The 27,012-nt window shown below is 57.8% G+C and overlaps 1 protein-coding gene across 1 annotated transcript; it reads left to right on the top strand.

Moving 5' to 3' along the window:
* Nucleotides 1-1,929: 1,929 nt before the first annotated feature.
* On the top strand, nt 1,930-22,011 carry ASB10 (ankyrin repeat and SOCS box containing 10). Its single transcript, XM_045005300.1, has 5 exons — nt 1,930-2,581; nt 13,458-13,725; nt 17,513-18,017; nt 20,556-20,669; nt 21,284-22,011. Exons 1-5 carry the CDS (start codon nt 2,371-2,373, stop codon nt 21,467-21,469), a joined length of 1,284 nt encoding a protein of 427 aa, XP_044861235.1. The 5' UTR covers nt 1,930-2,370; the 3' UTR covers nt 21,470-22,011.
* Nucleotides 22,012-27,012: the final 5,001 nt, after the last annotated feature.

Genomic DNA, 27,012 nt, shown 5'->3' with positions numbered 1-27,012 from the left:
ATAAGTAGTTAACACGTCTTTCAAGGGACCATGCAAGGTGAAGGTGCTTTGAAGCAAAATCTTTTCTGTTGCTGTCATAACTATAAAGGGAAGGGAACAGCCCTCCCGTGTACAATACTATAAAATCCCTCATGGCCAGAGACACCAAAATCCTTTTACCTGTAAAGGGTTAAGGAGGTCAGGTTACCTGGATGACACCTGACCCAAAGGTCCAATAAGGGGACAAGATACTTTCAAATCTTGGTGGGGGGAAGGCTTTTGTTTGTGCTCTTTGTTTTGTGGGTTGTTCGCTCTTGGGACTAAGAGGGACCAGACATCAATCCAGGCTCTCCAAATCTTTCTGAACCAGTCTCTCATGTTTCAAACTTGTACGTAACAGCCAGGCAGGGCGTGTTAGTTTTATTTTTGTTTTCTCAACTTGTAAATGTTCCTTTTTGCTGAGAGGATTTTACCTCTGTTTGCTGTAACTTTGAACCTAAGGCCAGAGGGGGTTTCTCTGGGCTCTTTGAATCTGATTACCCTGAAAAGTTATTTTCCATCCTGATTTTACAGAGATGATTTTTACCTTTCTTTCTTTAATTAAAAGCCTTCTTTTTAAGAACCTGATTGATTTTTCCTTGTTTTAAGATCCAAGGGGATTGGATCTGGACTCACCAGGAATTGGTGGGGGAAAGGAGGGGGGATGGTTAAATTATCCTTGTGTTAAGATCCAAGGGGATGGATCAGTGTTCACTAGGAACTCGGTGAAAAAGTCTCTCAAGACTATCCAGAAAAGGGAGCTAGTACTTGAGAGTGGTGGCAGCAAGACCAGATCTAAGCTGGTAGTTAAGCTTAGACGTGTTTATGCAGGTCCCCACATCTGTACCCTAAAGTTCAGAGTGGGGGAGGAACCTTAACAGTTGCTTTATCTAGAGTGATTCCCAGTGGCTGCTGTTCCCCTCTCACCATGGCTGGAGCCGCTTGAACAGCTTATTCAGCTTGTGGTGTCCCAGCTAAAGATGCCATGAGCCCAGGAGAGCCTGACAGCTCAGTGGGGTGTGTGAGCTGCCAGGCAGCAGAGCAGAGAGCCCAGGCTAGCTCCTAGATGCTTCACAGGGGCCAGCTCCCATTCCTACCTTTTTACTTTGGAACAAACTCACAAGAGAAATACATGCAAAAATATTTTTCCTGCCTTGTGAGGCTGCAGAGTCAGCGCAGCCAAGCCAGGCCACGGAGCCAGCCCAGCACATGGCCCACCTGGGGTGCCCTCCTTGGGATCACGTCTCTGGGGGGGGGGGGGGGCATTGGCAGCTGCATCTCTCTCACCCTGAACCAGGTCATGTCTCTGAGATGGCTGCTGTGTTCTGGTGTGACAACCAAACGGAAAAGCCCTTTAAAGCCCTGGTGGTTTCCATAGGAACCTCTCCCCTCTGAAGCAGCTGGGGAGAACTGGTTTCCTCCCTTTCCTGGGGCTGGATTTGGATACTGCACAGAAATGGGCTGGCCCCTTCCTGCCCCTGGGCAGGCCTCTGGGACCATGGGGCCTGGACTGGAGTGCAGGGTTCCCGGAGGGGTCTCCCGAGAGTCCCATCGAGTGTGTCCCTTCCCTGCCTTTGGAAAGAGGCTGCAATGCACAGTCCCCATGTTCCCTGTTCCCCACTCCTGCCCAGTCCCACACCCCTAGGTGAGGTCTGTTCACCGCACTGCCCCAGCCAAGTCTTGCCCTAGTATTCCCCCACCCCACCCCACCCCCCGGTCTCTCTGGGCTCCTCCAGGGTCATCACTACTCTGCTGCTCTATATCCCAGGTGCCATATGCAGAGGGTAAAGGACCTGACCCCCAACTCCTGTCTCAGATGCACCCTCCCCCCGCTTGCTGCTCCTGCTTTGCACCACATTTCCAGTGAGATCTGGGCCTGGCTGGCTCTGCTCGGTGGTGCACATTCCCGGGTGCTGTGGGCATGACTCCTCCATCCCTGCACCCACTGCCCAGGGGCACAGGGAAAGAGTCTGCACTGCCCTGTGCTAGCCAGGGAGAGCAAGCAGTCAGTGGCCTGCCCCCCGCCCAAAGTGACCCTGGAGATCAGTGCCAGCAGCGGAGGATAAACAAACTCTGGTGGTGGGTGCTGCCAAGGGCGCTATTTATAAAGGCTGAGTCAGGCCTGTGCCTGACCCAACCAGCCAGCCCTGAGCAGCCTGCATCTGGGAGCAGCCCAGCAAGGACACGCCACTGAGCCAGGAGCTCTGGGGCTGCAGCAGCAGCAGCCAACTGCCCCTTTATAAAGCCAAGGCTCACCCCGTGCGTCTCCCCAGGACGGGCTACAGCTGCCCCTTCAGCTCTGCACTGCAGCCGGACGAGGAGCTGGTGGACAGGCGGACACACACCAGGCACATGGACCAAGGCCTGGCGGCCCCAATGCCCAGGGGCCGGGGATTCCGCAGCAGCCGCATGGAGCCGATCGAGTGCCGAGATGTGTTGGTGCAGAATGTGCTCTTCACCGGGGACCTGGAGGCGGTGCGGAAGCATTTCACTGAGAGTGCTGCCGTCAACCTCATCATTGAATCCAAGGGAGACGAGCTCCGGTGGACCAGCCGGAAACTTGGTGAGAGCGAGCACCTGGGGGACAGAGTGCTTGGGGGGGGAGAGAGGGCGTGCTAGGGTGGAGTGCTAATGGGTGGAAGTACTGGGGGGCTGTGGGGGGGGGAAGGGCTGGGGGGTGTCAAGGGGAAGGGAGTCCAGGCGGATGTGTGTTGGGGGCAGAGGGAGCGCCAGAGGGTGATGGGGGAGTGCTGGAGGGGTGGGGAGAGCGCTCTAGGGTGTTTTATTTCCAACCCGGGTCCCCATCCCAGTCTCTAGGGCTACGTCCACACTGCAGTGTGACTCCGCTTGTGGCCACATACACCCCTAGCTCTCAACGAGCTAGCGCCAGTAGCTGTAGCGGTGTGGCCATGGCAGCGCTGGTCCGGCTGAGCTGTGCCAAGAACACACAGTGGTTTCAGGCAGCTTTATACTCTGCACCGCTCAGCTGTGGCTGCACTGCTATTGATACTCAGGCCAGTTTGACGGTAGGGTGCCCAACGTTTCCAGTGCTGTTGCACTGGGATAGGGTGACCAGACAGCAAGTGCGAAAAATCGGGACGGGGGGTAATAGGAGCCTATAGAAGAAAAAGACCCAAAAAATCAGGACTGTGCCTAGTGGAGTTCACCCGAAGGTATCACAAGATCCCGGTGAGGGAGCATAGGCGCCGCTCAGCAGCCATGGGGCTGGCCGGGGCCACTGCTTTGGTGGCCCTGGGGCTGGCAGCTGTTCAGTGGGGCTGTGGGCCGATCAGCTATGGAGCGGGCTGCCCCACCCTTCAACTGCTCAGTGGTGCTGCCCCTCCACTGGCTCCTCTCTGCCCCATCCCTCTCTCACTGCCCTTAAGGCAGTAGGGGGCAGAAAAGAGGGGGGTTTGGGGGGAGGGGGCGGAGTAGAGGCAGGGCCCTGGGGGCAGAGTGGGGGTGGGGCTGGTTTGGGACACCCACTGGCAAAATGAAAAGTCAGCACCTATGCGGGAGGGGGTTAATAGAACATATGTAGGGCCCTATCAAATTCACAGTCCATTTTGGTCAATTTCATGGTCATAGGATTTTAAAAATCATAAATGTCATGATTTCAGCCATTTAAAGCTGAAATTTCAGTGTTGTAATTGTAGGGATCCTGACCCAAAAGGGGGTTGTGGGGGCTCGCAAGGTAATTGGGGGGGTGCGTGCAGTACTGCTACCCTTACTTCTGCGCTGCCTTCAGAGCTGAGCAGCTGGAGAACAGCGTCTGCTGGCCGGGAGCCCAGCTCTGAAGGCAGCGCTGCTGCCAGGACCAGTGTAGAAGTCAGGGCCGGCTCCAGGGTTTTTCCCGCCCCAAGCAGCAAAAAAAAAAAAAAAAAAAAAAAAAAATCTGCGATCGCGATCAGCTCTACTGCCACCGCTTCAGTCTTTGATGGCAATTCGGGACTTAGAATAAAGCTGTGAGGAAGTCAGCTGTCATGGATTCTCAGCGTCTGTGCCATGCCCCAGCCTTTAAACAGTTCCCAGTGTTACCTGCCTGCTAGGGCACCCCACCTTTACCTTCCATGGGCTCAAGCTGTAACCGGGCTAATTTAGGCACCTCCCACCCTTACCCAGTTCCTAGGGCTCAGGGCGTAGTCTTCTGCGGGGTCTTTCACTAGTGAAAAAGCCTTACACAGTAAATCCTTAATCCAGAGGTCCCCAAACTGTGGGGCCGCCCCTAGGGGGGCATGGAGGAATGTCCATGGGGCACGGACGGCAATGCTCGGGCCAGCCCTCATGGGGGGGACGAGTGCCACTTAGACCCTCCCCACTCCCAGCTGCGTTCCTGGCCCTGGCCACAGCCCCCAACCTCGGCCCCTGGCCACAGCCCCACTCTCAGCCCCAGTCTCACCCCTAGCTGTGACCCCAGCCCCTTACCCCTGTCCACCCCCCCCCGCCATGGCCCCACCCCTGGCCCCAGCTCTGGGGTGGGGGGGTGCAGACAGCAGTAAGGAGGAACGCGACCCTCAAAAGTTTGAGGACCTCTGCCTTAACCGCTATTTATTAACAATTACCAAAACAGAAGGCACACACTAAGCCTTCCCAATAAGGCAGAGGAACTTTTCTTGATGGCCAGTCAAGATCAGGTCATCTAGGGGACTCCAGCTTCTGCACCGTGTCATTGGCAGGGTGTTTATAGATTCATAGACTCTAGGACTGGAAGGGACCTCGAGAGGTCATCGAGTCCAGTCCCCTGCCCTCATGGCAGGACCAAATACTGTCTAGACCATCCCTAATAGACATTTATCTAACCTACTCTTAAATATCTCCAGAGATGGAGATTCCACGACCTCCCTAGGCAATTTATTGCAGTGTTTAACCACCCTGACAGTTAGGAACTTTTTCCTAATGTCCAACCTAAAGCTCCCTTGCTGCAGTTGAAGCCCATAGCCTCTGAGGATAGAACAAGAAGCAAAGGTGAACAAGTTTTCTCCCTCCTCCTGATGACACCCTTTTAGATACCTGAAAACTGCTATCATGACCCCTCTCAGTCTTCTCTTTTCCAAACTAAACAAACCCAGTTCTTTCAGCCTCCTTCATAGGTCATGTTCTCAAGACCTTTAATCATTCTTGTTGCTCTTCCCTGGACCCTCTCCAATTTCTCCACATCTTTACTGAAATGCGGTGCCCAGAATTGGACACAATACTCCAGCTGAGGCCTAACCAGCGCAGAGTAGAGCGGAAGAATGACTTCTCGTGTCTTGCTCACAACACACCTGTTAATGCAACAACATACCTGTGAATGCATCCCAGAATCATGTTTACTTTTTTTGCAACAGCATCACACTGTTGACTCATATTTAGCTTGTGGTCCACTATAACCCCTAGATCCCTTTCTGCCGTACTCCTTCCTAGACAGTCTCTTCCCATTCTGTATGTGTGAAACTGATTGTTCCTTCCTAAGTGGAGCACTTTGCATTTGTCTTTATTAAACTTCATCTGATTTACCTCAGACCATTTCTCCAATTTGTCCAGATCATTTTGAATTATGACCCGGTCCTCCAAAGCAGCTGCAATCCCTCCCAGTTTGGTATCATCTGCAAACTTAATAAGCGTACTTTCTATGCCAACATCTAAGTCGTTGATGAAGATATTGAACAGAGCCGGTCCCAAAACAGACCCCTGCGGAACCCCACTAGTTATACCTTTCCAGCAGGATTGGGAACCATTAATAACTACTCTCTGAGTACGGTTATCCAGCCAGTTATGCACCCACCTTATGGTAGCCCCATCTAAATTGTATTTGCCTAGTTTATCGATAAGAATATCATGCGAGACCATATCAAATGCTGTACTAAAGTCTAGGTATACCACATCCACCGCTTCTCCCTTATCCACAAGACTCGTTATCCTATCAAAGAAAGCTATCAGATTGGTTTGACACGATTTGTTCTTTACAAATCCATGCTGGCTATTCCCTATCACCTTACCAACTTCCAAGTGTGTTCAGATGATTTCCTTAATTACTTGCTCCATTATCTTCCCTGGCACAGAAGTTAAACTAACTGGTCTGTAGTTTCCTGGGTTGTTTTTATTTCCCTTTTTATAGATGGGCACTATGTTTGCCCTTTTCCAGTCTTCTGGAATCTCTCCCGTCTCCCATGATTTTCCAAAGATAATAGCTAGAGGCTCAGATACCTCCTCTATTAGCTCCTTGAGTATTCTAGGATGCATTTCATCAGGCCCTGGTGACTTGCAGGCATCTAACTTTTCTAAGTGATTTTTTACTTGTTCTTTTTTTATTTTATCTTCTAAACCTACCCCCTTCCCATAAGCATTCACTATGTTAGACATTCCTTCCGACGTCTCGGTGCAGACCGAAACAAAGAAGTCACTAAGAATCTCTGCCATTTCCAAGTTTCCTGTTACTGTTTCTCCCTCCTCACTGAGCAGTGGCCTACCCTGTCCTTGGTCTTCCTCTTGCTTCTAATGTACTGATAAAAAGTCGTCTTGTTTCCCTTTATTCCCATAGCTAGTTTGAGCTCATTTTGTGCCTTTGCCTTTCTAATCTTGCCCCTGCATTCCTGTGTTGTTTGCCTATATTCATCCTTTGTAATCTGTCCTAGTTTCCACTTTTTATATGACTCCTTTTTATTTTTTAGATCATGCAAGATCTCATGGTTAAGCCAAGGTGGTCTTTTGCCACATTTTCTATCTTTCCTACCCAGCGGAATAGCTTGCTTTTGGGCCCTTAATAGTGTCCCTTTGAAAAACTGCCAACTCTCCTCAGTTGTTTTTCCCCTCAGTCTTGATTCCCATGGGACCTTACCTATCAGCTCTCTGAGTTTACCAAAATCCACCCTTCCTGAAATCCATTGTCTCTATTTTGCTGTACTCCCTTCTACCCTTCCTTAGAATTGCAAACTCTATGATTTCATGATCACTTTCACCCAAGCTGCCTTCTACTTTCAAATTCTCAATGAGTTCCTCCCTATTTGTTAAAATCAAGTCTAGAACAGTTTCCCCCCAGTAGCTTTTTCAACCTTCTGAAATAAAAAGTTGTCTGCAATGCAGTCCAAGAACGTATTGGATAGTCTGTGTCCCGCGGTGTTATTTTCCTAACATATATCTGGATAGTTGAAGTCCCCCATCACCACCAAGTCTTGGGCTTTGGATGATTTTATTAGTTGTTTAAAAAAAGCCTCATCCACCTCTTCCACCTGGTTAGGTGGCCTGTAGTAGACTCCTAGCACGACATCACCCTTGTTTTTACCCCTTTTAACCTAACCCAGAGACTCTCAACACTTCCGTCTCCTATGTCCGTCTCCAACTCAGTCCAAGCGTGCACATTATTAATATATAAGGCAACACCTCCTCCCTTTTTCCCCTGTCTATCCTTCCTGAGCAAGCTGTACCCATCCTCACCAACATTCCAATCATCTGTATTATCCCACCAAGTTTCAGTGATGCCAACAATGTCATAGTTGTATTTATTTATTAGCGCTTCCAGTTCTTCCTGCTTATTATCCATACTTCTCGCATTTGTGTATAGGCATCTAAGATACTGGTTTGATCTTGCCTCCCAGTTTTGCCCTGACCCTTCTTTCTCTCTGCCATTATAGCCCACGCTCCCTCTTGTTTCCGACCCATCTCCCAGGTCTCCATGTTCCCCACTTACCTGTGGGCTTTGCTCACCTGTCCCTGTCGAACCTAGTTTAAAGCCCTCCTCACTAGGTTAGCCAGTCTGTGTCCAAATAGGGTCTTTCCCCTCCTCGAAAGGTGAACACCATCTCTGCCTATCAGTCCTTCCTCGAATAGCATCCCGTGGGCAAGGAAGCCAAAGCCCTCCTGGCGACACCATCTTCGCAGCCAGGCATTCACCTGCATGATGCATCTGTCTCTGCCCGGGCCCCTACCTTTGACAGGAAGAATCGAAGAGAATACCACCTGCGCTCCAAACTCCTTCACCCGTACTCCCAGAGCCCTGTAGTCACTCTTGATCTGCTCAGTGTCACACCTCGCAGTATCATTTGTGCCCACATGGATGGGTAGCATGGGATAGTAGTCAGAGGGCTGGATAATCCTCGACAATGCCTCTGTAACATCTCGGATACGGGCCCCCGGCAGGCAGCATACCTCCCAAGATGAAATGTCAGGGCGACAGATGGCGCCTCCATCCTCCTCAGCAGAGAGTCTCCGACCACCACTACCCTACGTTTCCTATTCGCAGTGGTGGCAGCAGAGCTCCCAGCCTTAGGGGTACGAGGCTTCTCCTCCTTTACTGTCGGGGGTGATTCTTTCTCTTCTGTATTAAGAAGAGCATAACGGTTACCTATTACCACGGCGGGAGGGTTCAGAGCAGGGGTGGAGCACTGCCCGCTGCCAGGAGTAACTAGCTGCCAGTGTCCACCCCGAGTCATCTCCTCCTCCACCAGTGGTGTGTCAGCAGTCCTGTGTACTGGGACAGCTACCTCAGCTGTCTCCACATGGACACTGTCCAGCAATTGCTTGTGGATTCGGATGCTCCTCAGCCCAGCCACCTCCTCCTGTAGCTCTCCCACCTGCTGCCTGAGAGATTCCACCAGTAGGCACCTTTCACATTGGATGCCGACCCAGCCTGGATATCAGTAAGTGGAAATTGCAAGTTACAGTCCCTGCAAAACCACACCAGGATCTGGGTAGAAGCATCCATGCTCAGGTGCTCTGTCTGGCTACAGGCGCAGGTGGAGGAGACAGAAGCAGTGCTGGCACAGGTGTTGCAGGTCTTCCTAACCATCGTAAGCCTCCCTCTGTCAAACTCCCTCTCAGACTCCCCTGTCTGCAGCCCCCTGTCCACTCTGCTCCCCTGGTCGCTCTGCCTCTGGCTTTTAAAGCCTGCTTGCCTAGGTCAGTCCCTCCCCCTCGTGAGTCACACTGGGGAAGGCCAGTCAAAGGCAATCAAGGGAACAATCAAGGGAACAAGGTCAGGCACTCAGTTCCAACTGCCACAGCAGCTGTAACTGAAACTGAAGTCACCTGAAATCAGAATCACAATTAAAATTCAAACAGTCGAGCACACCCAACAGCTAGTACTCTCACCTGGTAGCCTGTTCAGCAGCGGGATCTCCTGCTCTCCCTCTCAAACTCCCCTGTCTGCAGCTCCCTGTCCGCTCTGAGGTCTGGCAGCTCTGATCTTCGGGGCTGGGGCCTGGAGCTGGTTCCCAAGAGCTTCCTTTTACAGAACCAGACTAACACGGCTATCTCTCTGATACTTGACACCATGCAAGGCACTGCATTTAGCCGTATGGAGTGGAAATCCATCAACCTCATGAAGAAACTTGCTGGCTTGCTTATATTTACCTGCCCCTGGAAATTTCCACTCTTGCATCCGAAGAAGTGGGCATTCACCCACAAAAGCTCATGCTGCAAAATGTCTGTTAGTCTATAAGGTGCCACAGGATTCTTTGCTGCTTTTACAGAACCAGACTAACACGGCTACCTCTCTGATAGCTTATATAGTGACACTTGAGTCCTGCTTAGCTGCACCTTAACCAATCATTTTAAACCAAAGTACTACAAAATAATTATTTGACCAATCCTAACATATTGCGAAACAATTCTTTAACCAATCAGAGCCCACCACCTTAGTTGATTTACCTCTTGCAAAGTTAGTTATGCAACAGAACAGCTCGCAACCCCCATGTAATAACCTCGTGACCCCCTGAAGAGTCCTGACCCCCAGTTTGAGAACCCCTGGTGTAACCGCTTCAGTGGGCCAGAGCCCACCTGTTCCCAAGGACAGATCATCTATTCTCAAGGACTCTGAGACTGACCCTTTGCGTTCCAGCAACCCTCGTTTCTCTCCGTGGGTCTCACCAGTGAGGCCAGTCGAGATCAGATATGCCTGAGAGAGGCTTTTCCTTCTTAGGGAGCATTACAATCCATGAGGCAAGGCCGTCTGTTCGAAAGTAGGGAGCATTTATTAGTCACCTGTCTGGGGGGGTTGGGGCAGGGCGGGGGTGTCGCTGGTGCTGTTGGGGGGTGTTGGGGCAGGGAGGGGGGTGTTGCTGGTGAAGTCTGGGGGGGAAGGGGCAGGCCGTGGGTGTCGCTGGTGCGGTCTGGGGGGTGTTGGGGCAGGGTGGGGGGTGTCGCTGGTGCTGTCTGGGGGGTGGTGGGGCAGGGTGGGGGGTGTCGCTGGTGCTGTCTGGGGGGTTGGGGCGGGGCGGGGGGTGTCGCTGGTGCTGTCTGGGGGGTTGGGGCAGAGCGGGGGTGTCGCTGGTGCTGTCTGGGGGGGTTGGGGCAGGGCGGGGGTGTCGCTGGTGCTGTCTGGGGGGGTGGGGCAGGGCGGGGGTGTCGCTGGTGCGGTCTGGGGGGGTTGGGGCAGGGCGGGGGTGTCGCTGGTGCTGTCTGGGGGGGTTGGGGCAGGGCGGGAGGTCTCGCTGGTGCTGTCTGGGGGGTTGGGGCAGGGCGGGGGGTGTCGCTGGTGCTGTCTGGGGAGTTGGGGCAGGGCGGGGGTGTCGCTGGTGCTGTCGGGGGGGGTTGGGGCAGGGCGGGGGTGTCGCTGGTGCTGTCTGGGGGGGTTGGGGCAGGGCAGGGGTGTCGCTGGTGCAGTCAGGGGGGATGGGGCAGGACCAGGGGTGTCGCTGGTGCTGTCTGGGGGGCTTGGGGCAGGGCGGGGGGTGTCGCTGGTGCTCTCTGGGGGTTTTGGGCAGGGCGGGGGTGTTGCTGGTGCGGTCTGGTGGGGGTTGGGGCAGGGCGAGGGTGTCGCTGGTGCTGTCTGGGGGCTTGGGGCAGGGCGGGGGGTGTCGCTGGTGCTGTCTGGGGGGCTTGGGGCAGGGCGGGGGTGTCGCTGGTGCTGTCTGGTGGGGGTTGGGGCAGGGCGAGGGTGTCCCTGGTGCTGTCTGGGGGGTTGGGGCAGGGCGGGGGGTGTCGCTGGTGCTGTCTGGGGGGTGGTGGTGCAGGGCGGGGGGTGTCGCTGGTGCTGTCTGGGGGGTGTTGGGGCAGGGGGTGTCGCTGGTTCTGTAAGCGGGTGTTGGGGCATGGCCGGGGTGTCGCTGGTGCTGTCTGGGGGGTGTTGGGGCAGGGGTGTCACTAGTGCTGTCTGTGGGGGTTGGGGCAGGGCGGGGGTGTCGCTGGTGCTGTCTGGGGGGTGTTGGGGCAGGACCAGGGGTGTCGCTGGTGCTGTCTGGGGGGCTTGGGGCAGGGCGGGGGGTGTCGCTGGTGCTGTCTGGGGGGTGTTGGGGCAGGGCGGGGGGTGTCGCTGGTGCAGACTGGGGTGTGAAGGGGAAGGGCGGGGGGTGTCGCTGGTGCTGTCTGGGGGGTGTTGGGGCAGGGCTGGGGGTGTCGCTGGTGCTGTCTGGGGGGGGTTGGGGCAGGGCGGGGGGTGTCGCTGGTGCTGTCTGGGGGGGTTGGGTCATGGAGGCGGTTTCGCTGGGGAGGTCTGGGGGGGGTTGGGGCAGGGCGGGGGGTGTCGCTGGTGCTGTCTGGGGTGTGTTGGGGCAGGGCAGGGGGTGTCGCTGGTGCTGTCTGGGGTGTTGGGGCAGGGCAGGGGGGTGTCGCTGGTGCTGTCTGGGGGGTGTTGGGGCAGGGCGGGGGGTGTCGCTGGTGCTGTCTGGGGTGTGTTGGGGCGGGGTTGGTGCTGGTGCTGTCTGGGGTGGGGGGTTGGGATGCTGTATTAATTCAACTTGAATATATGGACCAAAGGTGTTAATATAACTGGGTCACTATTCAACATTAAACAGTTTCAGATGAGGTTTGGGCTTTGATATACGGAGTCTTCCGCCTGCTCAGTGCCATGGCCGGTGCCCGGAGCAGCCCTGAACTCTGGCTGGCCCACCGGTGCCCGGAGCAGCCCCGAACCCCGGCCGGTGCCCGGAGCAGCCCCGAACCCCGGCCGGTGCCCGGAGCAGCCCCGAACGCCGGCCGGTGCCCGGAGCAGCCCCGAACGCCGGCCGGTGCCCGGAGCAGCCCCGAACCCCGGCCGGTGCCCGGAGCAGCCCCGAACCCCGGCCGGTGCCCGGAGCAGCCCCGAACCCCGGCCGGTGCCCGGAGCAGTCCGGGGGAGCACCAGCTGGGGCTGAGCCTGGGCCCTCAGAGGAGCTCTGAGCCCTGCCGCAGCCTGGCCCCAGGGCGGCGATGCGAAGCATTAGTGGAGGTTTGGGGAGGCTTAGCCTCTCCCAGCCTCCATTGCCCGCCGCCCGTGGGCAAAGGGACCATGAAACATGCTTTGAACCTTTTGCTAACGGCATGGGAAAGCAGGACAAATCCGCGCTCGGGCCTGGGCCACACCACACGCTGGGCAGCTTGCATCAGCCTAGAGGTGCATGTGTCTCCCCCTGATGTGGGTGCCCCACATGCCACCCCAGTGGCACCGCCTCCCCGAGCGGCTCTGAGCGACCGTCCATGTCCTTAGGGCAACGCAGCATGAGTGGCGACACCCCCGCCCTGTCCCACAATGCCCTGCATTGACTGCTGTGGCCAGGGGCTGCGGAGACTGGGAGCACAGGCACTGACTTTCCAAAGTGCCAGGGGGGTGCTTGACCCCCGGCTCTGACCCGGGCCTAGGGCGACCAGAGGAGAGGAAGTAAATATGGGGACACATGGGGGGGCCCGCTGGTGGAGCAAAAAAACCCAAAAAACGGAGTGCTGCCGGCAGAGCAACAACAACAACAAACCCCCCAAAAACAGTGCTGCCGGCGGAGTGAAATATCGGGACGAATTGCATCCCGACCAAAGATCGGTCGGGACACGGGACAAACACATAAATATCGGGACGGTCCCGATTTTATTGGGACGTCTGGTCACCCTACCTGGGCCTTGCCCCCACTCCACCCCTTCCCCCAAGGCCCCACCCCTGCCCCGCCTCTTCCCACCCAGTTCTGTCTCCTCCTCTCCCTGCCCCCTCCCCCGAGCGCGCCGCATCCTCGCTCCTCCCTCCCTCCCTCCCTCCCAGCCTCCTGCATGCCGCAAAACAGCTGTTCATGGTGTGTGGGAGGCGTGGGGAGGGAGGAGCAGGTGCTGATCCACGGGGCCTGCCAGTGGGGGAGGTGGGAGGGAGCTGATAGGGGGCAGCACCCACCATTGTTTCCCCGTGAGTGCTCCAGCCCCGGAGCCGGCGCCTATGACCAGAAGCCCCCCTCCCTTTCTGAGTGTTTGGCCTGTCTTGTCCTGATTGCCTGTCTTGGCGAGTACACCATTGCTGGGCGCAGCTGAGAGAGCAGATCCCCTTCCCACGGCACCTGGCTGTGCCCCAAGGGCGAGCCCCACCCACAGGCAGCTCTGGGGTGGGACTCAGTGTGGCCTGGGGATCCCCCCACTGCACGAGGTCCAAGCCCAGCAGGTTTCCTCGGACACCTGGTCCCGGTGGAGCTGCAGGGAGAGCTGGGGGGCTGAGAGAAGGAGGGCTGATCTCCTGTGGGAGAGGCAGGGTGGGCACTGTGGCTGTCCCCCTCACAGCCCTTCTCCCGCTGCAGGGCTGTGGTCGCTGACCTACGAGCAGGAGCTCACCACGCCGCTCCACATCACGGCTGGGCGCGGCTACTTGGACTGCCTCAGGCACCTGCTGCTGAGGGGCGCTGCCGTGGACTTTGCACCTGGCGGCAAGACAGCTCTGCACGAGGCCTGCGCGGCGGCCAGAACGGACTGCGTGCGCCTGCTGCTCTCCTTCGGGGCTGACCCCAAGACTGTCTCTGAGGCTGGCTACCAGCCCCTGCACCTCTGCAAGAGCCCAGCCTCCATCCAGTGAGTTTCCTGCGGGGGGGGCCCGCATACGGTGGGCCTGTCAGCAGCCCCGCCCCAGAGCCAGGCGCCAGCCCAGGGCTGAGTGTCTGGGTGCCACAGCCCACGGGGGAGAGGCCTGCTTTCGCCCCGGCAGCCCAGGCCTGGCTGCACAGCACAGCACAGTGCGGTCAGGCTCTGGTAGCTGACTGCAGGCTCCAGTCCCAAAGCCCGAGCTGCGTGCTGCTGAGCATGGGGCTGGCTCAGATGCGTGGGTCACTGCTTCCCCAGCCAGCAGGGCTCATGTGCCCACAACTCCAGCGGGAGGCTAGTGAGGCCCAGCCAGCACGCACTGCACTGGCAAATCCCAGACCACGTCACAGGTGGTCAGGTAGGAGCAGTCCATCCACAGGCAGGGGCAGACCGAGGCACAGAGTGATGGACGTGCCCCAGGCCACACAGCAAGTCTGGGGCAGAACTGGGATAGAACCCAGGAGTCCTGCTGCCCAGCCCCTGGTCCCGTTTGTTGGAACCCACTGGTCTGAGTACAGGGCTGCACAGGGCCCCTGGAGCCTGGGATGCCAGGGCCCAGCCACTGGGATTGTGGAAGAGGTGTGGGCACAACGGGGTGTCAGCACAGGGTGGGAGAATGGCAGGATTGAGTGATGGTCATGGGTGACTGAGGGGCTAGTAGCCAGGTAGGTAGGTGGGGGCAGAGCAGGCGGGTCTGGGGCTAGCAGAGGGTTGGGGGGGAATGGTGGGCGGTGAGGGGAATGGTTGGGGGGTGGGTTAAGGGTGAGGGATAGGCAGTGGATGCATAGGGAACTAACAGGCAGGGGGTGGGTGGATGGGGGACGGTGGGTGACGGCTAGGAGATAGGCGGTGGGTGGATGGGGAATGGTGGGTGATGGCTAGCAGGCAGTCGGTAGGTGGATGGGACAGCAGATGGGGGGCTAGCAGGCAGGCAGTGGGTGGATGGGGGTTGGTGGGTGGAAAGTCGGGGGGCTAGCGGGCAGGCGGTGGGTGGATGGGGGATGGTGGGGGAAGTGGGGGGCTAGCGAGCAGGCGGTGGATGGATGGCGGGAGGAAGGGGGCAGGCGGTGGGTGGATGGGGGATGGTGGGTGGAAAGTCGGGGGGGCTAGCGGGCAGGCGGTGGGTGGATGGGGGATGGTGGGGGACGTGGGGGGCTAGCGGGCAGGCGGTGGATGGATGGCGGGAGGAAGGGGGCAGGCGGTGGGTGGATGGGGGATGGTGGAGGGAAGGGGGGGCTAGCGGGCAGGCAGAGGGTGGATGGCGGGAGGAAGGGGGCAGGCGGTGGGTGGATGGGGGATGGTGGGGGGAAGTGGGGGGCTAGCGGGCAGACGGTGGATGGATGGCGGGAGGAAGGGGGCAGGCGGTGGGTGGATGGGGGACGGTGGAGGGAAGGGGGGGCTAGCGGGCAGGCAGAGGGTGGATGGGGGATGGTGGGGGAAGTGGGGGGCTAGCAAACAGGCGGTGGATGGATGGCGGGAGGAAGGGGGCAGGCGGTGGGTGGATGGGGGACGGTGGAGGGAAGGGGGGAGCTAGCGGGCAGGCAGAGGGTGGATGGCGGGAGGAAGGGGGCAGGCGGTGGGTGGATGGGGGATGGTGGGGGGAAGTGGGGGGCTAGCGGGCAGGCGGTGGATGGATGGCGGGAGGAAGGGGGCAGGCGGTGGGTGGATGGGGGACGGTGGAGGGAAGGGGGGGGCTAGCGGGCAGGCAGAGGGTGGATGGGGGATGGTGGGGGAAGGGGGGGGCTAGCGAGCAGGCGGTGGATGGATGGCGGGAGGAAGGGGGCAGGCGGTGGGTGGATGGGGGATGGTGGGGGGAAGTGGGGGGGCTAGCAGGCAGGCGGTGGGTGGATGGCGGGAGGAAGGGGGCAGGCGGTGGGTGGATGGGGGACGGTGGAGGGAAGGGGGGGCTAGCGGGCAGGCGGGGAGTGGATGGCAGGAGGAAGGGGGCAGGCGGTGGGTGGATGGGGGATGGCAGGGGGAAGTGGGGGGCTAGCGGGCAGGCGGTGGGTGGATGGCGGGAGGAAGGGGGCAGGCGGTGGGTGGAAGGGGGACGGTGGAGGGAAGGGGGGGCTAGCGGGCAGGCGGGGAGTGGATGGCAGGAGGAAGGGGGCAGGCGGGGGGTGGATGGGGGACGGTGGGGGGAAGTGGCGGGGCTAGCGGGCAGGCGGTGGGTGGATGGCGGGAGGAAGGGGGCAGGTGGTGGGTGGATGGGGGACGGTGGGGGGAAGTGGAGGGCTAGCGAGCAGGCGGTGGGTGGATGGGGGATGGTGGGGGGAAGTGGCGGGCTAGCGGGCAGGCAGAGGGTGGATGGCGGGAGGAAGGGGGCAGGCGGTGGGTGGATGGGGGACGGTGGAGGGAAGGGGGGGGCTAGCGGGCAGGCAGAGGGTGGATGGCGGGAGGAAGGGGGCAGGCGGTGGGTGGATGGGGGACGGTGGGGGGAAGTGGCGGGGCTAGCGGGCAGGCGGGGAGTGGATGGGGGGAGGAAGGGGGCAGGCGGTGGGTGGATGGGGGACGGTGGAGGGAAGGGGGGGGCTAGCGGGCAGGCGGGGAGTGGATGGCGGGAGGAAGGGGGCAGGCGGGGGGTGGATGGGGGATGGTGGGGGGAAGTGGCGGGGCTAGCGGGCAGGCGGTGGGTGGATGGCGGGAGGAAGGGGGCAGGCGGTGGGTGGATGGGGGATGGTGGGGGGAAGTGGGGGGCTAGCGGGCAGGCGGTGGATGGATGGCGGGAGGAAGGGGGCAGGCGGTGGGTGGATGGGGGATGGTGGGGGGAAGTGGGCGGGGCTAGCGGGCAGGCAGAGGGTGGATGGCGGGAGGAAGGGGGCAGGCGGTGGGTGGATGGGGGATGGTGGGGGGAAGTGGGGGGCTAGCGGGCAGGCGGTGGATGGATGGCGGGAGGAAGGGGGCAGGCGGTGGGTGGATGGGGGATGGTGGGGGGAAGTGGGCGGGGCTAGCGGGCAGGCAGAGGGTGGATGGCGGGAGGAAGGGGGCAGGCGGTGGGTGGATGGGGGACGGTGGAGGGAAGGGGGGGGCTAGCGGGCAGGCAGAGGGTGGATGGCGGGAGGAAGGGGGCAGGCGGTGGGTGGATGGGGGACGGTGGGGGGAAGTGGCGGGGCTAGCGGGCAGGCGGGGAGTGGATGGCGGGAGGAAGGGGGCAGGCGGTGGGTGGATGGGGGACGGTGGAGGGAAGGGGGGGGCTAGCGGGCAGGCGGGGAGTGGATGGCGGGAGGAAGGGGGCAGGCGGTGGGTGGATGGGGGATGGTGGGGGGAAGTGGTGGGGCTAGCGGGCAGGCGGTGGGTGGATGGCGGGAGGAAGGGGGCAGGCGGTGGGTGGATGGGGGATGGTGGGGGGAAGTTGGGGGCTAGCGGGAAGGCGGTGGGTGGATGACGGGAGGAAGGGGGCAGGCGGTGGGTGGATGGGGGACGGTGGAGGGAAGGGGGGGCTAGCGGGCAGGCGGTGGGTGGATGGCGGGAGGAAGGGGGCAGGCGGTGGGTGGATGGGGGACGGTGGGGGGAAGCGGCGGGGCTAGCGGGCAGGCGGGGAGTGGATGGCGGGAGGAAGGGGGCAGGCGGTGGGTGGATGGGGGACGGTGAAGGGAAGTGGTGGGGCTAGCGGGCAGGCGGGGAGTGGATGGCGGGTGGAAGGGGGCTAGCGGGCAGGCGGGGAGTGGCTGGGACAGCAGATGGGGGCTACGGGGCAGTGGGTAGTTGCGGGGGATAGTGGGTAGGTGTTGGGCAGAGGAGGGGGAAACACATGGCTGAGGTGTCCCACGCCCTGCAGGTGTGCGCAGGTGCTGCTGCAGTATGGTGCCAGCGTGAACAGCCAGACGGAGGAGGAAGAGGACACAGCGCTGCACGTGGCGGCACGGCACGGCCTGGAAGAGCACGTCCAGCTGTACCTGCGCCATGGAGCGGGGCTGGAGGCCAAGAACGAGGAGGGTCAGACCCCTTTGAATGCCGCCTGCGCCCAGGCACACCCACCCCAGGACACGGAGCGCTACTATCGCGTCTGCCAGCAGCTGGTGCAGAGCGGTGCCAACGTCGATGCTGCAGACCGGGACCGGCAGCGCCCGCTGCACCAGGCCTGCAAGAACGCCAGCGCCCGTGTGGTGGAGCTGCTGCTGGCCCACGGCGCCAGTGTCAACATCATGAGCTACAGCGGCAACACAGCCATGCACAACATCTTGCAGGTGGCCGCCTACAAGCTGGGGCACCGCCCAGAGCTCGTGGTGCGGGCGCTGCTCAACCACGGCTCCATACGCATCTGGCCCGGGGCCCTCATCAAGGTGTGGAGCTGCCTGGGGCAGCAGCAGGACGGGTGCTGCGTGAGAGGAGTGTGTGAAAGGGGTCCCCTCCAGGATGCATTCCCTCCCCTGCAGGCAGGGGCCTTCCCCTTGTCAAGGCCTTGTTCCCTGCCGGTTCAGGGGCTTGAGTTCCCTCTTGCTGCCCAGCAATTGGGGTCCAAAGACTCGCCGGCTCAGCGCCTCCTGCTGGTCATCTTGGGAATTAGCTCTCCAGCCTCCGGCGCGCCCTCTATAGGCCGGTGTCTCGCCTGCCCCCCCCCTCCGTTTCCCTCCCAGACCCAGGTGCCCTTAACCTGAGGGTTCTGCCCCCACAGTACCCCCACGCTCTGGGTCTCCCCTCCCAGGGGAACCCCCGACCCTCTATCCCCACCTTACCTCAGTGGCTACAGCCAGTCACCATCTAGCCTTCCCCCCCCCCCGCTCACTGGGGCAGGCTGCAGTCTGTCATGGCCACTCCTCATCGGCAAGGGGGTAGGATCTGCTGCCTCTGCCTATTCCCGGGCTGCCCCTCCCAGCCCCAGTGCCCCCTTCGGCCTTGACCATGGCCTCAGCCCGGGGAGTTGCCAGGCTGGAGCTCCCCAGCTCCCCTTGCCCTTTCCCAGCCCGGCTCTGTCCAGAACCCTGCCCCCAGGCAGCTGGGCCCTTCTCCCTCCAAGGCAGGAGAGAGACTGTTGGCCTGGTCGCCCGGCAGCTCTTTTATAGGGCCATGATTGGCTGCTTTTCAACCCCTGTTCTCCAGGAGTGGGGCAGCCGCCCCACTACAGGTCCCCAGACCCCAGGCACCAGCATTTGGGTTCCTTTCCCTGGCTGGGCTCCTGATTGAGGGGCCCAGCTGTGTCCCTTTAATGGCCACATTTAGGTATCTACCGGGGAGGGCACCGCTGCCCCCTGCTGAGGTTACTAGGGCCTGGGGGGCTGTGAGGGCCCGAGCTCCCAGCCCTGGCGTTGTGAGCAGTGGGGACTCGGCTGGGAAAGAGAAAGTGAGCCTGTCTCTCGGGCACTGGCCTTAGGAGATGCTCTTCGTCCGTGGGCCGTCGTCCCCTGGCTCGAGTTGTTTAGTCCTGGTGCAGTCAGTCCAGTCAGTCATTCTTCAGGAGGGGGTGTGGGCTGTGTGGGCCCAGGCTGTGAGGTGGGGCGGGGCACAGAGGGTGCATGAGAAAGGCCATGCTCCAGAGAACCTGTGCTCTTGGACCAGGGCCATAGAGGGCAGGACAAAGTGGCAGGACCTCATGCTCAGCCCCTGGTCACACCAGCTGGGGCTCCCTTCCTTGCAAACGGCCCTGAGGGTGGCAGCCTGCAGGGGCGGGGCGGGACGGGGTGGGGGCTAGGTGTGAGGAGAGGCCAGCTGCAGGTGCTGGCCACATGCAACTTCCTGACTCTGCCCCCTCTGCAGGGAGTGTGCAGGCTTTCCCCGTGCCTGGGGCTCATCCCACAGAGTACTGGGCTGGAGGGGCAGCGTGGAAGCTGTCTGCCGGGGAGTGTGGCACCATGAGCTAGACCTCTGTCACCTCCAAGCTGGGTCAGTGCAATGGGCGCCTGAGATCAGCTAGGACGGGCGCTGCAGTGGATGCAGAACATGTCGGCTGCCTGGCAAGCAGTGTCCTACCAGGAGCGCCCATGGGGCGTCCTGAACAGCCTATGACCTGCCCCCTCCCCTGCCACCCTGCCTGGCTGTGATGGGGACTGGGCAGGGCAGGAAGGGGGCAGCATACCAGGGCGTGGGGCAGGGGATGTGGCATGTCCAGACCTAGAGATTGACGGGTGTGGGGAGAGCAGGTGATGGGGGCGGGGGAGGGGGCTGCAGAGGGAGGTGTATTGAGGGGGGATTCACGTGGAGTGATATTTCCCCCTAGGAGTCTCTTGTCTTCCCTGTGTGCTGAGCACACAGCCCTGCCACCAAGCTCCGTTAATCTCCAGGCCCACGAGGTGCTGTCCCGCCTTGGTGAAGTTGGCCTGTCTCTCTGGCCCTGGCCTTAGGAGGAGCTCTCCTTCCGTGGGGCATCGTCCCCAGCTCCTCCCGCATCCTCTGTGCGAGACACCAGCAAGCAAAGGGTTAACTATCTTCCTTCATTCCCGAGCAGTGCAATAATTACCCAGCCTGGAGATCTGCAGATTGCTCTCCCCTTTGGGAAAATACAGGAAAATCAACAATTAACACTAATTAATCTCCTATTAACACCAGATAATGAGGCTCACTCCTGCAGCTGGAATAGGCTCTGACAGCTACTGATGGCCTGGGCCATGGGGAGTGGGAGTCGGGATGGGGAGGGAATCGACCCACACGCAGCCCTCCGGCTGCCATAACAACCCGCAGGCCTGCCACCCTCAGGCACAGCCCACCCCACCGCGTGCGACATGGGCATGGCCCATCCCAGACTGGGAAAAGACACAGGTTACAGGACTTGCCCTGGCTCACAGGGCGGCAGAAGCAGAGCAGGGAATCCAAGCCAGGTCTCCGGAGGCGTAGCGCGGTGCCTGGGGCGTGAGACCAGCCTTCTCCCGTCCCCTCCCCTGCTGCAGGTGTTGCGCTACTGCTGCTCCTCGCCTCGCACCATCGAGGTGCTGATCAACAGCTACGACCGTGTGCGGGTCACTGACGAGTGGGCAGAGGCTGTCCCAGCTGAGATTATGCAGGTAAGAGAACCAAGAGCCTTCAGGGACCTGGGGCTTCACCCCACAGTGCCTGGCTGACCGGGTAGGTCCCTCTGAGGGGGCAGGGAAGGTGCTGGGCAGAAGCTCTGCAGTGAAACAGGGAGAGACAGAAACCGAACGGCTGTAGGGATAAGGCTGTGACCTTTGTGCTAACAGAGCTCCTTGTTCAGTGTTGGTTGAAAGTGTCTGCCCCTGAGTTGTTGCCATTGTCACATGACATGGGGTAGGGGCAGGGCCGGCTTTATGAACGGCGGAGCCCGATTCGAATACCCGTCGGCGGTCCGGGGCTTCAGCAGCACTTCGGTGGCGGGGGGGTCTGCTCCGGGTCTTCCGCGGCACTGAAGGACCCACCGCCGCCAAAATGCCACCGAAGACCCAGAGCGGACATGCCTCCCCCCCGCCCCCGCCGCTGCCAGGTGAGTAAAAAAAAAATTAAAAAATTAAAAAGACACCTAAAGCGCGGGGCCCTCTTAGGCATGGGGCCCAATTCCAGGGAATTGGGGGAATCAGCTTAAAGCCAGCCCTGGGTAGGGGCACCAGCCAGCTGTCATTGAGGAAACGTGGCCCATGCTGACCTATCTCTTCTCTCCTGACAGAAGCACCCAGATTTCTACGAGTCACTCTTCTCCCTGGGGCAGAGGCCCCGCTCCCTGCAGCACCTGGCCCGCTGTGCACTCAGGAGCTACCTGGAGGGCCGGCTGCTGCAGGTCTTGCCTGAGCTGCACCTGCCATCTTCCCTGCACCAGTTTCTGCTGCTCAGCTTCGAGGACATTCTCTACTAGAGGCCTGGAGCCTGGATTGAGCCACCTCTAAATCCTTTTCTTTATTTGCTCTGAATTCTTGTGCCCTGCCCTGCCTGTGACAGCCCTGCCCTGCCCAGCCCAGGTCAGCCTTGCCCTCCCCCGTCACACCAGCCAAAGCCAGCCCTTCTGTGCCCATTCCCACCTATGCTAGCCTGGCCCCTGAAGCTCAGTGGTTTGAGCATTGGCCTGCTAAACCCAGGGTTGTGAGTTCAGTCCTTGAGGAGGCCACTTAAGGATTTGGGCCAAAAATTGGTCCTGCTAGTGAAGGCAGGGGGCTGGACTCAATGACCTTTCAAGGTCCCTTCCAGTTCTAGGAGATTGATATATCTCCAATTATTACCTTTTTATTACCTGCCCTTTGTTCTCCCAGCTCAGACACCCTCTGCCCACACCAACCCGGTCCATCCCGTGCCAGCAGGCTCTATTGCTGTAGCCTATGGTGGGCCCCTGCCTTTCGTGGGGCCATTGCGCTGGCCCTGCTTTGTATTATGGAGATTTGGGAATAAATCCTGGTGTTTGTATGCCCTGGTTGGCATGTGTCTGTCCTTGTCGCACTGGGGGCTGCCGTCTGACCTGCCCCATGCTGGCGCTGCCTCTGCAGAACACGTGGTGCCGGCACGGCCACAGAGGGATGCTGGGGCCATGGCTGCAGGCTGCGGCCTCCCCCTCCCTCAGTAGCTTTTCTGGGCTGTAGTTAGCACTGAGGTGTGGCAGAGCCAGCTTGGAGTTCAGCTTGACATATTCACAGCTGCCTGAGTTTCATGTTCTTCATGATGAATCATGTTCCCTGCCCCATTGCTGCCTAGCGTGAAGGGGCCACTTGCCACCAGCTCCTCCCAGCACCGCGTCAGATGGGACCAAGGCCTTTGTGGCCCAAGGTTTGTGAAGGGCCCAAGTGACACAGTGGCTGATGGAGCCTGCTTCTGCAGGCAGCTGTGGCCCTCCCCGCATAGGCAGCCATACGTGTGGCCCTTGGTGAAGCGTAGCTGGTGCCAGAGAAATGAAGTTAATTTAATCCAGGGAGGAACTGGGGGTGTTTTGCTGGGGAGGGGGGTTTCTGCTCAAAAGCTCTTCAGTTCTTGGTTACGCTGGACGTGTGGCAGTTTGTGTTGTGCAGCCGGGAGCCCAGTCGCTCATTCCTCTTGCTGTCTGCTCCAGGAGGGTGCATGGTTCCACCTTGGCTTGTGCAGCTGCGAGAGGTATGCAGCAGAGGCAGCAGGATCGTATGTCTATGTTCCTGAGCCAAGATTAATTATAGCACCCTTGGCAGTTCTGCTAGAATTGTCTGGGACTTGCTTGCTGGGTGAGTATTCCAAGTGCTCCAAAATCTGTATGCTAGCTTGGATCAGCATGACATTATTTGTGCTTCATGGGGATGCAGAGTGAGATTAGTGATCCAAATTTGGGGTAATTTGAGCAAGGAGCTCCTGAGATACAACCCCACAAAATCATCTGGTTCCTATAAAATTGTTTTCCTGGGGCTCAAACGGTCATTCTGATCCTCCCTTAACTGATCTCAGCTCTTGGGATTTATATCTGCTAGTGCAGGGCACCTTCTGTCCCCTGGGGATGCAATATTGGAAAAGTTACTCGAGGTAAACATTGTTGCTTCTTGTCGGCTTGAGCTAATGACATGCCAAAGAGTGAAATGCACATGTCTAGTGAGACACGTGCATCCCTTAGCAGCCATAGGCTTTGCTGGTATTGCTGGCAGAGTATCTGCGTGGCTCAAGGTGACATGCTATGGCTGCCCAAGCAGACTCTGTTTTTACTTTACCTTGGGGGAAGGGATAGCTCAGTGGTTTGAGCATTGGCCTACTAAACCCAGGGTTGTGAGTTCAATTCTTGAGGGGGCCATTTAGGGATCTGGGGCAAAAATCAGTACTTGGTCCTGCTAGTGAAGGCAGGGGGCTGGACTCGATGATCTTTCAAGGTCCCTTCCAGTTCTAGGAGATTAGTATATCTCCAATTATAAAATAATAATAATTGGTTTCAGGGAAATTAGCATTAACTAGAAAGATGCTTCTAGGTAGTTAGGAAAACATAAACATGACTCATACTCTTCACATGTTTCTTGAACAATCAGTGATCAGAGGAAAGCAAATGGCTGGGTCATTTGGTCCAGGGATTCCTGATACACAGTCACACTAACAGGAGCTACTCAAAGCTCCAGATGCTTGTAATGGTTTTTGGTGCAGAGCTAGAGAGTATGGAGGAGCTGGGAAGCTGGCAAAGGGGCAGAACCCCACACCCTGCAATCTTCACCCGTGGGGCTGAGGCAGGGCCAGCTCACCTGCACACAAACACCCTTGTTAGTGCCAGGCACAATCATACATTATGCTTTTGAAACACAGGTCAATGACTACAGCTTTGACTAACTGGGTTTCCAAAAAAAAAAAAAGTTTTTCTACCATCCCTCAATGAATAAGGGCTTATCCTCAAAGGGACCTTTGCTGTCTGGGAGCTTGGAGTGCTGACACCTTCCCCTCCAGTGACATATTCGGGGAGGGGGAGGGAAGCCAAGCCATCTGTGCCCTGGATCCTTACTCCCCTACAAATAACCTCCCTCCTCCACAGTTGCTCCACCAGGCCAAGGGAGGGTGCTAAGGGACTCAACTTCCTTTCATTGCTCGGGGAAGGAACCCAGAACTCCCCACCTGCCCCGTACCGCCCCAGCAGTGGAGCAAGGGCTCCAAGCTCGCCCTACCCCTGGCTGCTGCTTCTAGGGGGAAAGGAGAGATCAGTGCTGTCATAAACAGTTAGTTAAGGGTTAAGGTCTCTTTTACCTGTAAAGGGTTAACATGCAGTACCTGATGACCACCTGACCAGAGGACCAATCAGAGACAGATTAATTTCAAATCTCTGTGGAGGGAAGCCTTTGTCTGTGTTCCTTGTTTGCTCAGAGCTCTCTTTGGATCTAAGAGAGGTCAGTCATGTCTCCAAGTTCTCCTGGAGTAGTTTCTACTATTTAATAGTGAGTATTAATTAGAAAGGCGGATTAGTCTTTTGAGTTGCTTTCTATATTTGCAATTGTGTGTTTGCTAAAGGAAATTCTTTATTCCTGTTTGCTTTCACTGAGGAAGAAAGGAGGGGGAATTCTCTCCAGAGATTGATAAGTTTAGACCCTGTATTGTTCTATCTTGGTTACAGAGACAGTGACTTTTCTTTTTTTATTCTTTAATAAATTCTTTTCTATTAAGGACTTGGTTGGTCTTTCCTTGGGTGGATTCTCAGGGAAAGAGAAGGGGGAGGTATCCCTCTGTAGTTAGATCCCGGTGTCTCTCCTAGGAAAAGGGAGGGGGAAGGAAGCAGGGGGAATGGTTTATTTCTCCTGGGTGTAAGAACTCCATGGATTTGGGGCTCTTGGAATCCCCTAGGATTTTGGGGAAGGACTGTGTCTCAATCCACATATCTGATTGAGTGGTGGCAGCTTACTAGATCTAAACTAGGATTTTAGTTTAGAGGGAAACCAGTGCAGGTCCCCACATTGGAACCCAACAGCTCCAAGTGGGGGTGAGACCCATGACAAGTGCAGTGCAGTGGGTGTGGGGGGGGGGGAAAGCAAGGGATGGGTGTCAGAGCTGTGCAGTGGGGAATGTGGGGGAGGCTTCAGCTCTGCTCCCAAACCGCATTTCTGTCTCCCTTCAAAACATAGCCCTACAGTGTTGAGTCTGGGATGGGGAACCAAGAATGAGCACAGTCAGTGCATGGCACAGGCGCACATTGCTGAGATGGGGTTAGGAGCTGAAGACAGGCATGCTCAGGGCTTGACACAGGTCCCTGGAGCTGGGGCACTGCAGGAAGGGTGAGAATGCACATGGAGCAAATTGGAGCAGTTTGAACCTCTTAGAGGGATTCTTTCAGGCAGTGCCCATCTTCATGGGGTGTTCTTATTCATCTGAGAACATCTCATTGAGATGAATGGGCCACTTCACACCTCACTGAGTCTGCTGTGCTGCAGATGGCTGTGAGAACCCCTTCCCCATATACTAGGTCCGGATTTAGGGTAAGGACTCTGTAGTGCCACTTTTCTGCCTCCTGCTAGCACATGAACCCCTCCCAGCGCACCACTGTCTCATGGCCTAGCAGTGGGGCATGGAGTGGCAAGGTGGAGGATGGAGTTGGTGTCAGAAATTGGGGCCTGCAGCTGAGCCAGTCTCCAGGCAACCTAATGCATGCAGCTCATCTGGAGTAGGTGACCTAATTGGCTACACCACCTGATTGGTTTGAAGCCTCAGCAGACTTAAGCACAGCCTCAGTCAGCACTACATCAGTAGCTGCTTAAAACATTTACCTACAGCTGTAACAGCACCAGTGCTTGCTTGATCCAGCCTTGGCTTGCTGCAGAGAACCCAGTTCTGACCCCTGACTTTGGCCTCTATCTCTGCTTTTCACCCTGTGCTCTGGTGCCCGCTCTAGCTGGTAGGCGGACTGGTCACTGACTGCCTGGGAGGGTTTAGCAGAGGGGCTGTATGGTGCAGCTCAAGCAATGGCACAATGCAGGGAATGGTGGGGGATTTGAAACACTTGGGTGTGGTTGGAGGGGGATGGAGCATTGGGAGGGTGTACAGCAGGTTCTGGAGCAGTATAAGGGAGGATACAAGAATTGTATTGTGGGGCTGGTGTGTACCTTAACTTTGTACTGCCTGGTTTTCGTAGATTCCAAGGTCAGATGGGACCATTGTGATCATCCAGTCTGACCTTCTGTATAGCACAGTGTCAGATGGGGTGTGACGTTATTGATATAAATGGGAACCATATAGAACATGGGTTGCAACCAAGGTCCTGTAGTGGCACCAAATCCTAAGTAAAGGGGGTCATCTAAGGTGTCTAAGACCAAGTTCTGGGTTGCTGGTTATGATTATGCTGTCTGTATGTCTGTGTATCATTTTGTAGTTGAAGTTATAAGTATTCGCTCTGTACTGTCTGTATTTTGTATTATGCTCTGCCTCTGGGAAGTGTCCCAGACAAGCTGATGTTAGCCCTGCATAGCTGGCTTGATGGCCCATTAAGGACCCTCAGCTACACAATTGACCCATGGAGAGAAGGCAGACACGCCTTGTGACTCAGCGAATGCAGAGACTTGTCCTTGTGTCTGCAGACTCCATTTTTGCTGTAATTTTCCACAGTGAGGACAAAGGGATTCTTACACCTGGAAAAGTCTATATAAGGCTGATGCATCATCTCCATTTTGTCTTCAATCCTGCTTCTGACCTCTGGAGGGACTTTGCTACAAACTGAAGCTTTACACAAGGGACTGAACGACCCATCCCAGTGGGGGATGTATTCCAGAGACTCAATTTGAACCTGCAGTTTACTCCACTGCTGCAAGCCTGAACTAAGAACTTTGCCATTACTGTATGTAATTGATTCCATTTAACCAGTTCTACCACTCATCTCTACCTTTTTCCCTTTGTAAATAAACCTTTAGATTTTAGTTTCTAAAGGATTGGCAACAGCGTGATTTGTGGGTAAGATCTGATGTGTATATTGACCTGGGTCTGGGGCTTGGTCCTTTGGGA

The sequence above is a fragment of the Mauremys mutica genome, chromosome 2 (assembly GCF_020497125.1).
Source record: "Mauremys mutica isolate MM-2020 ecotype Southern chromosome 2, ASM2049712v1, whole genome shotgun sequence".
Lineage (NCBI taxonomy): Eukaryota > Metazoa > Chordata > Testudines > Geoemydidae > Mauremys > Mauremys mutica.
This window is presented reverse-complemented; position numbering and strand designations above follow the sequence as displayed.

Coding starts and splice junctions, on each gene's coding strand:
- ASB10 (XM_045005300.1), top strand. CDS start 2,371: ATGGACCAAGGCCTGGCGGCCCCAATGCCCAGGGGCCGGGGATTCCGC. Junction 13,726..17,512: donor AAGAGCCCAGCCTCCATCCA/GTGAGTTTCCTG, acceptor CACGCCCTGCAG/GTGTGCGCAGGTGCTGCTGC. Junction 18,018..20,555: donor GGCCCGGGGCCCTCATCAAG/GTGTGGAGCTGC, acceptor CCCCTGCTGCAG/GTGTTGCGCTACTGCTGCTC.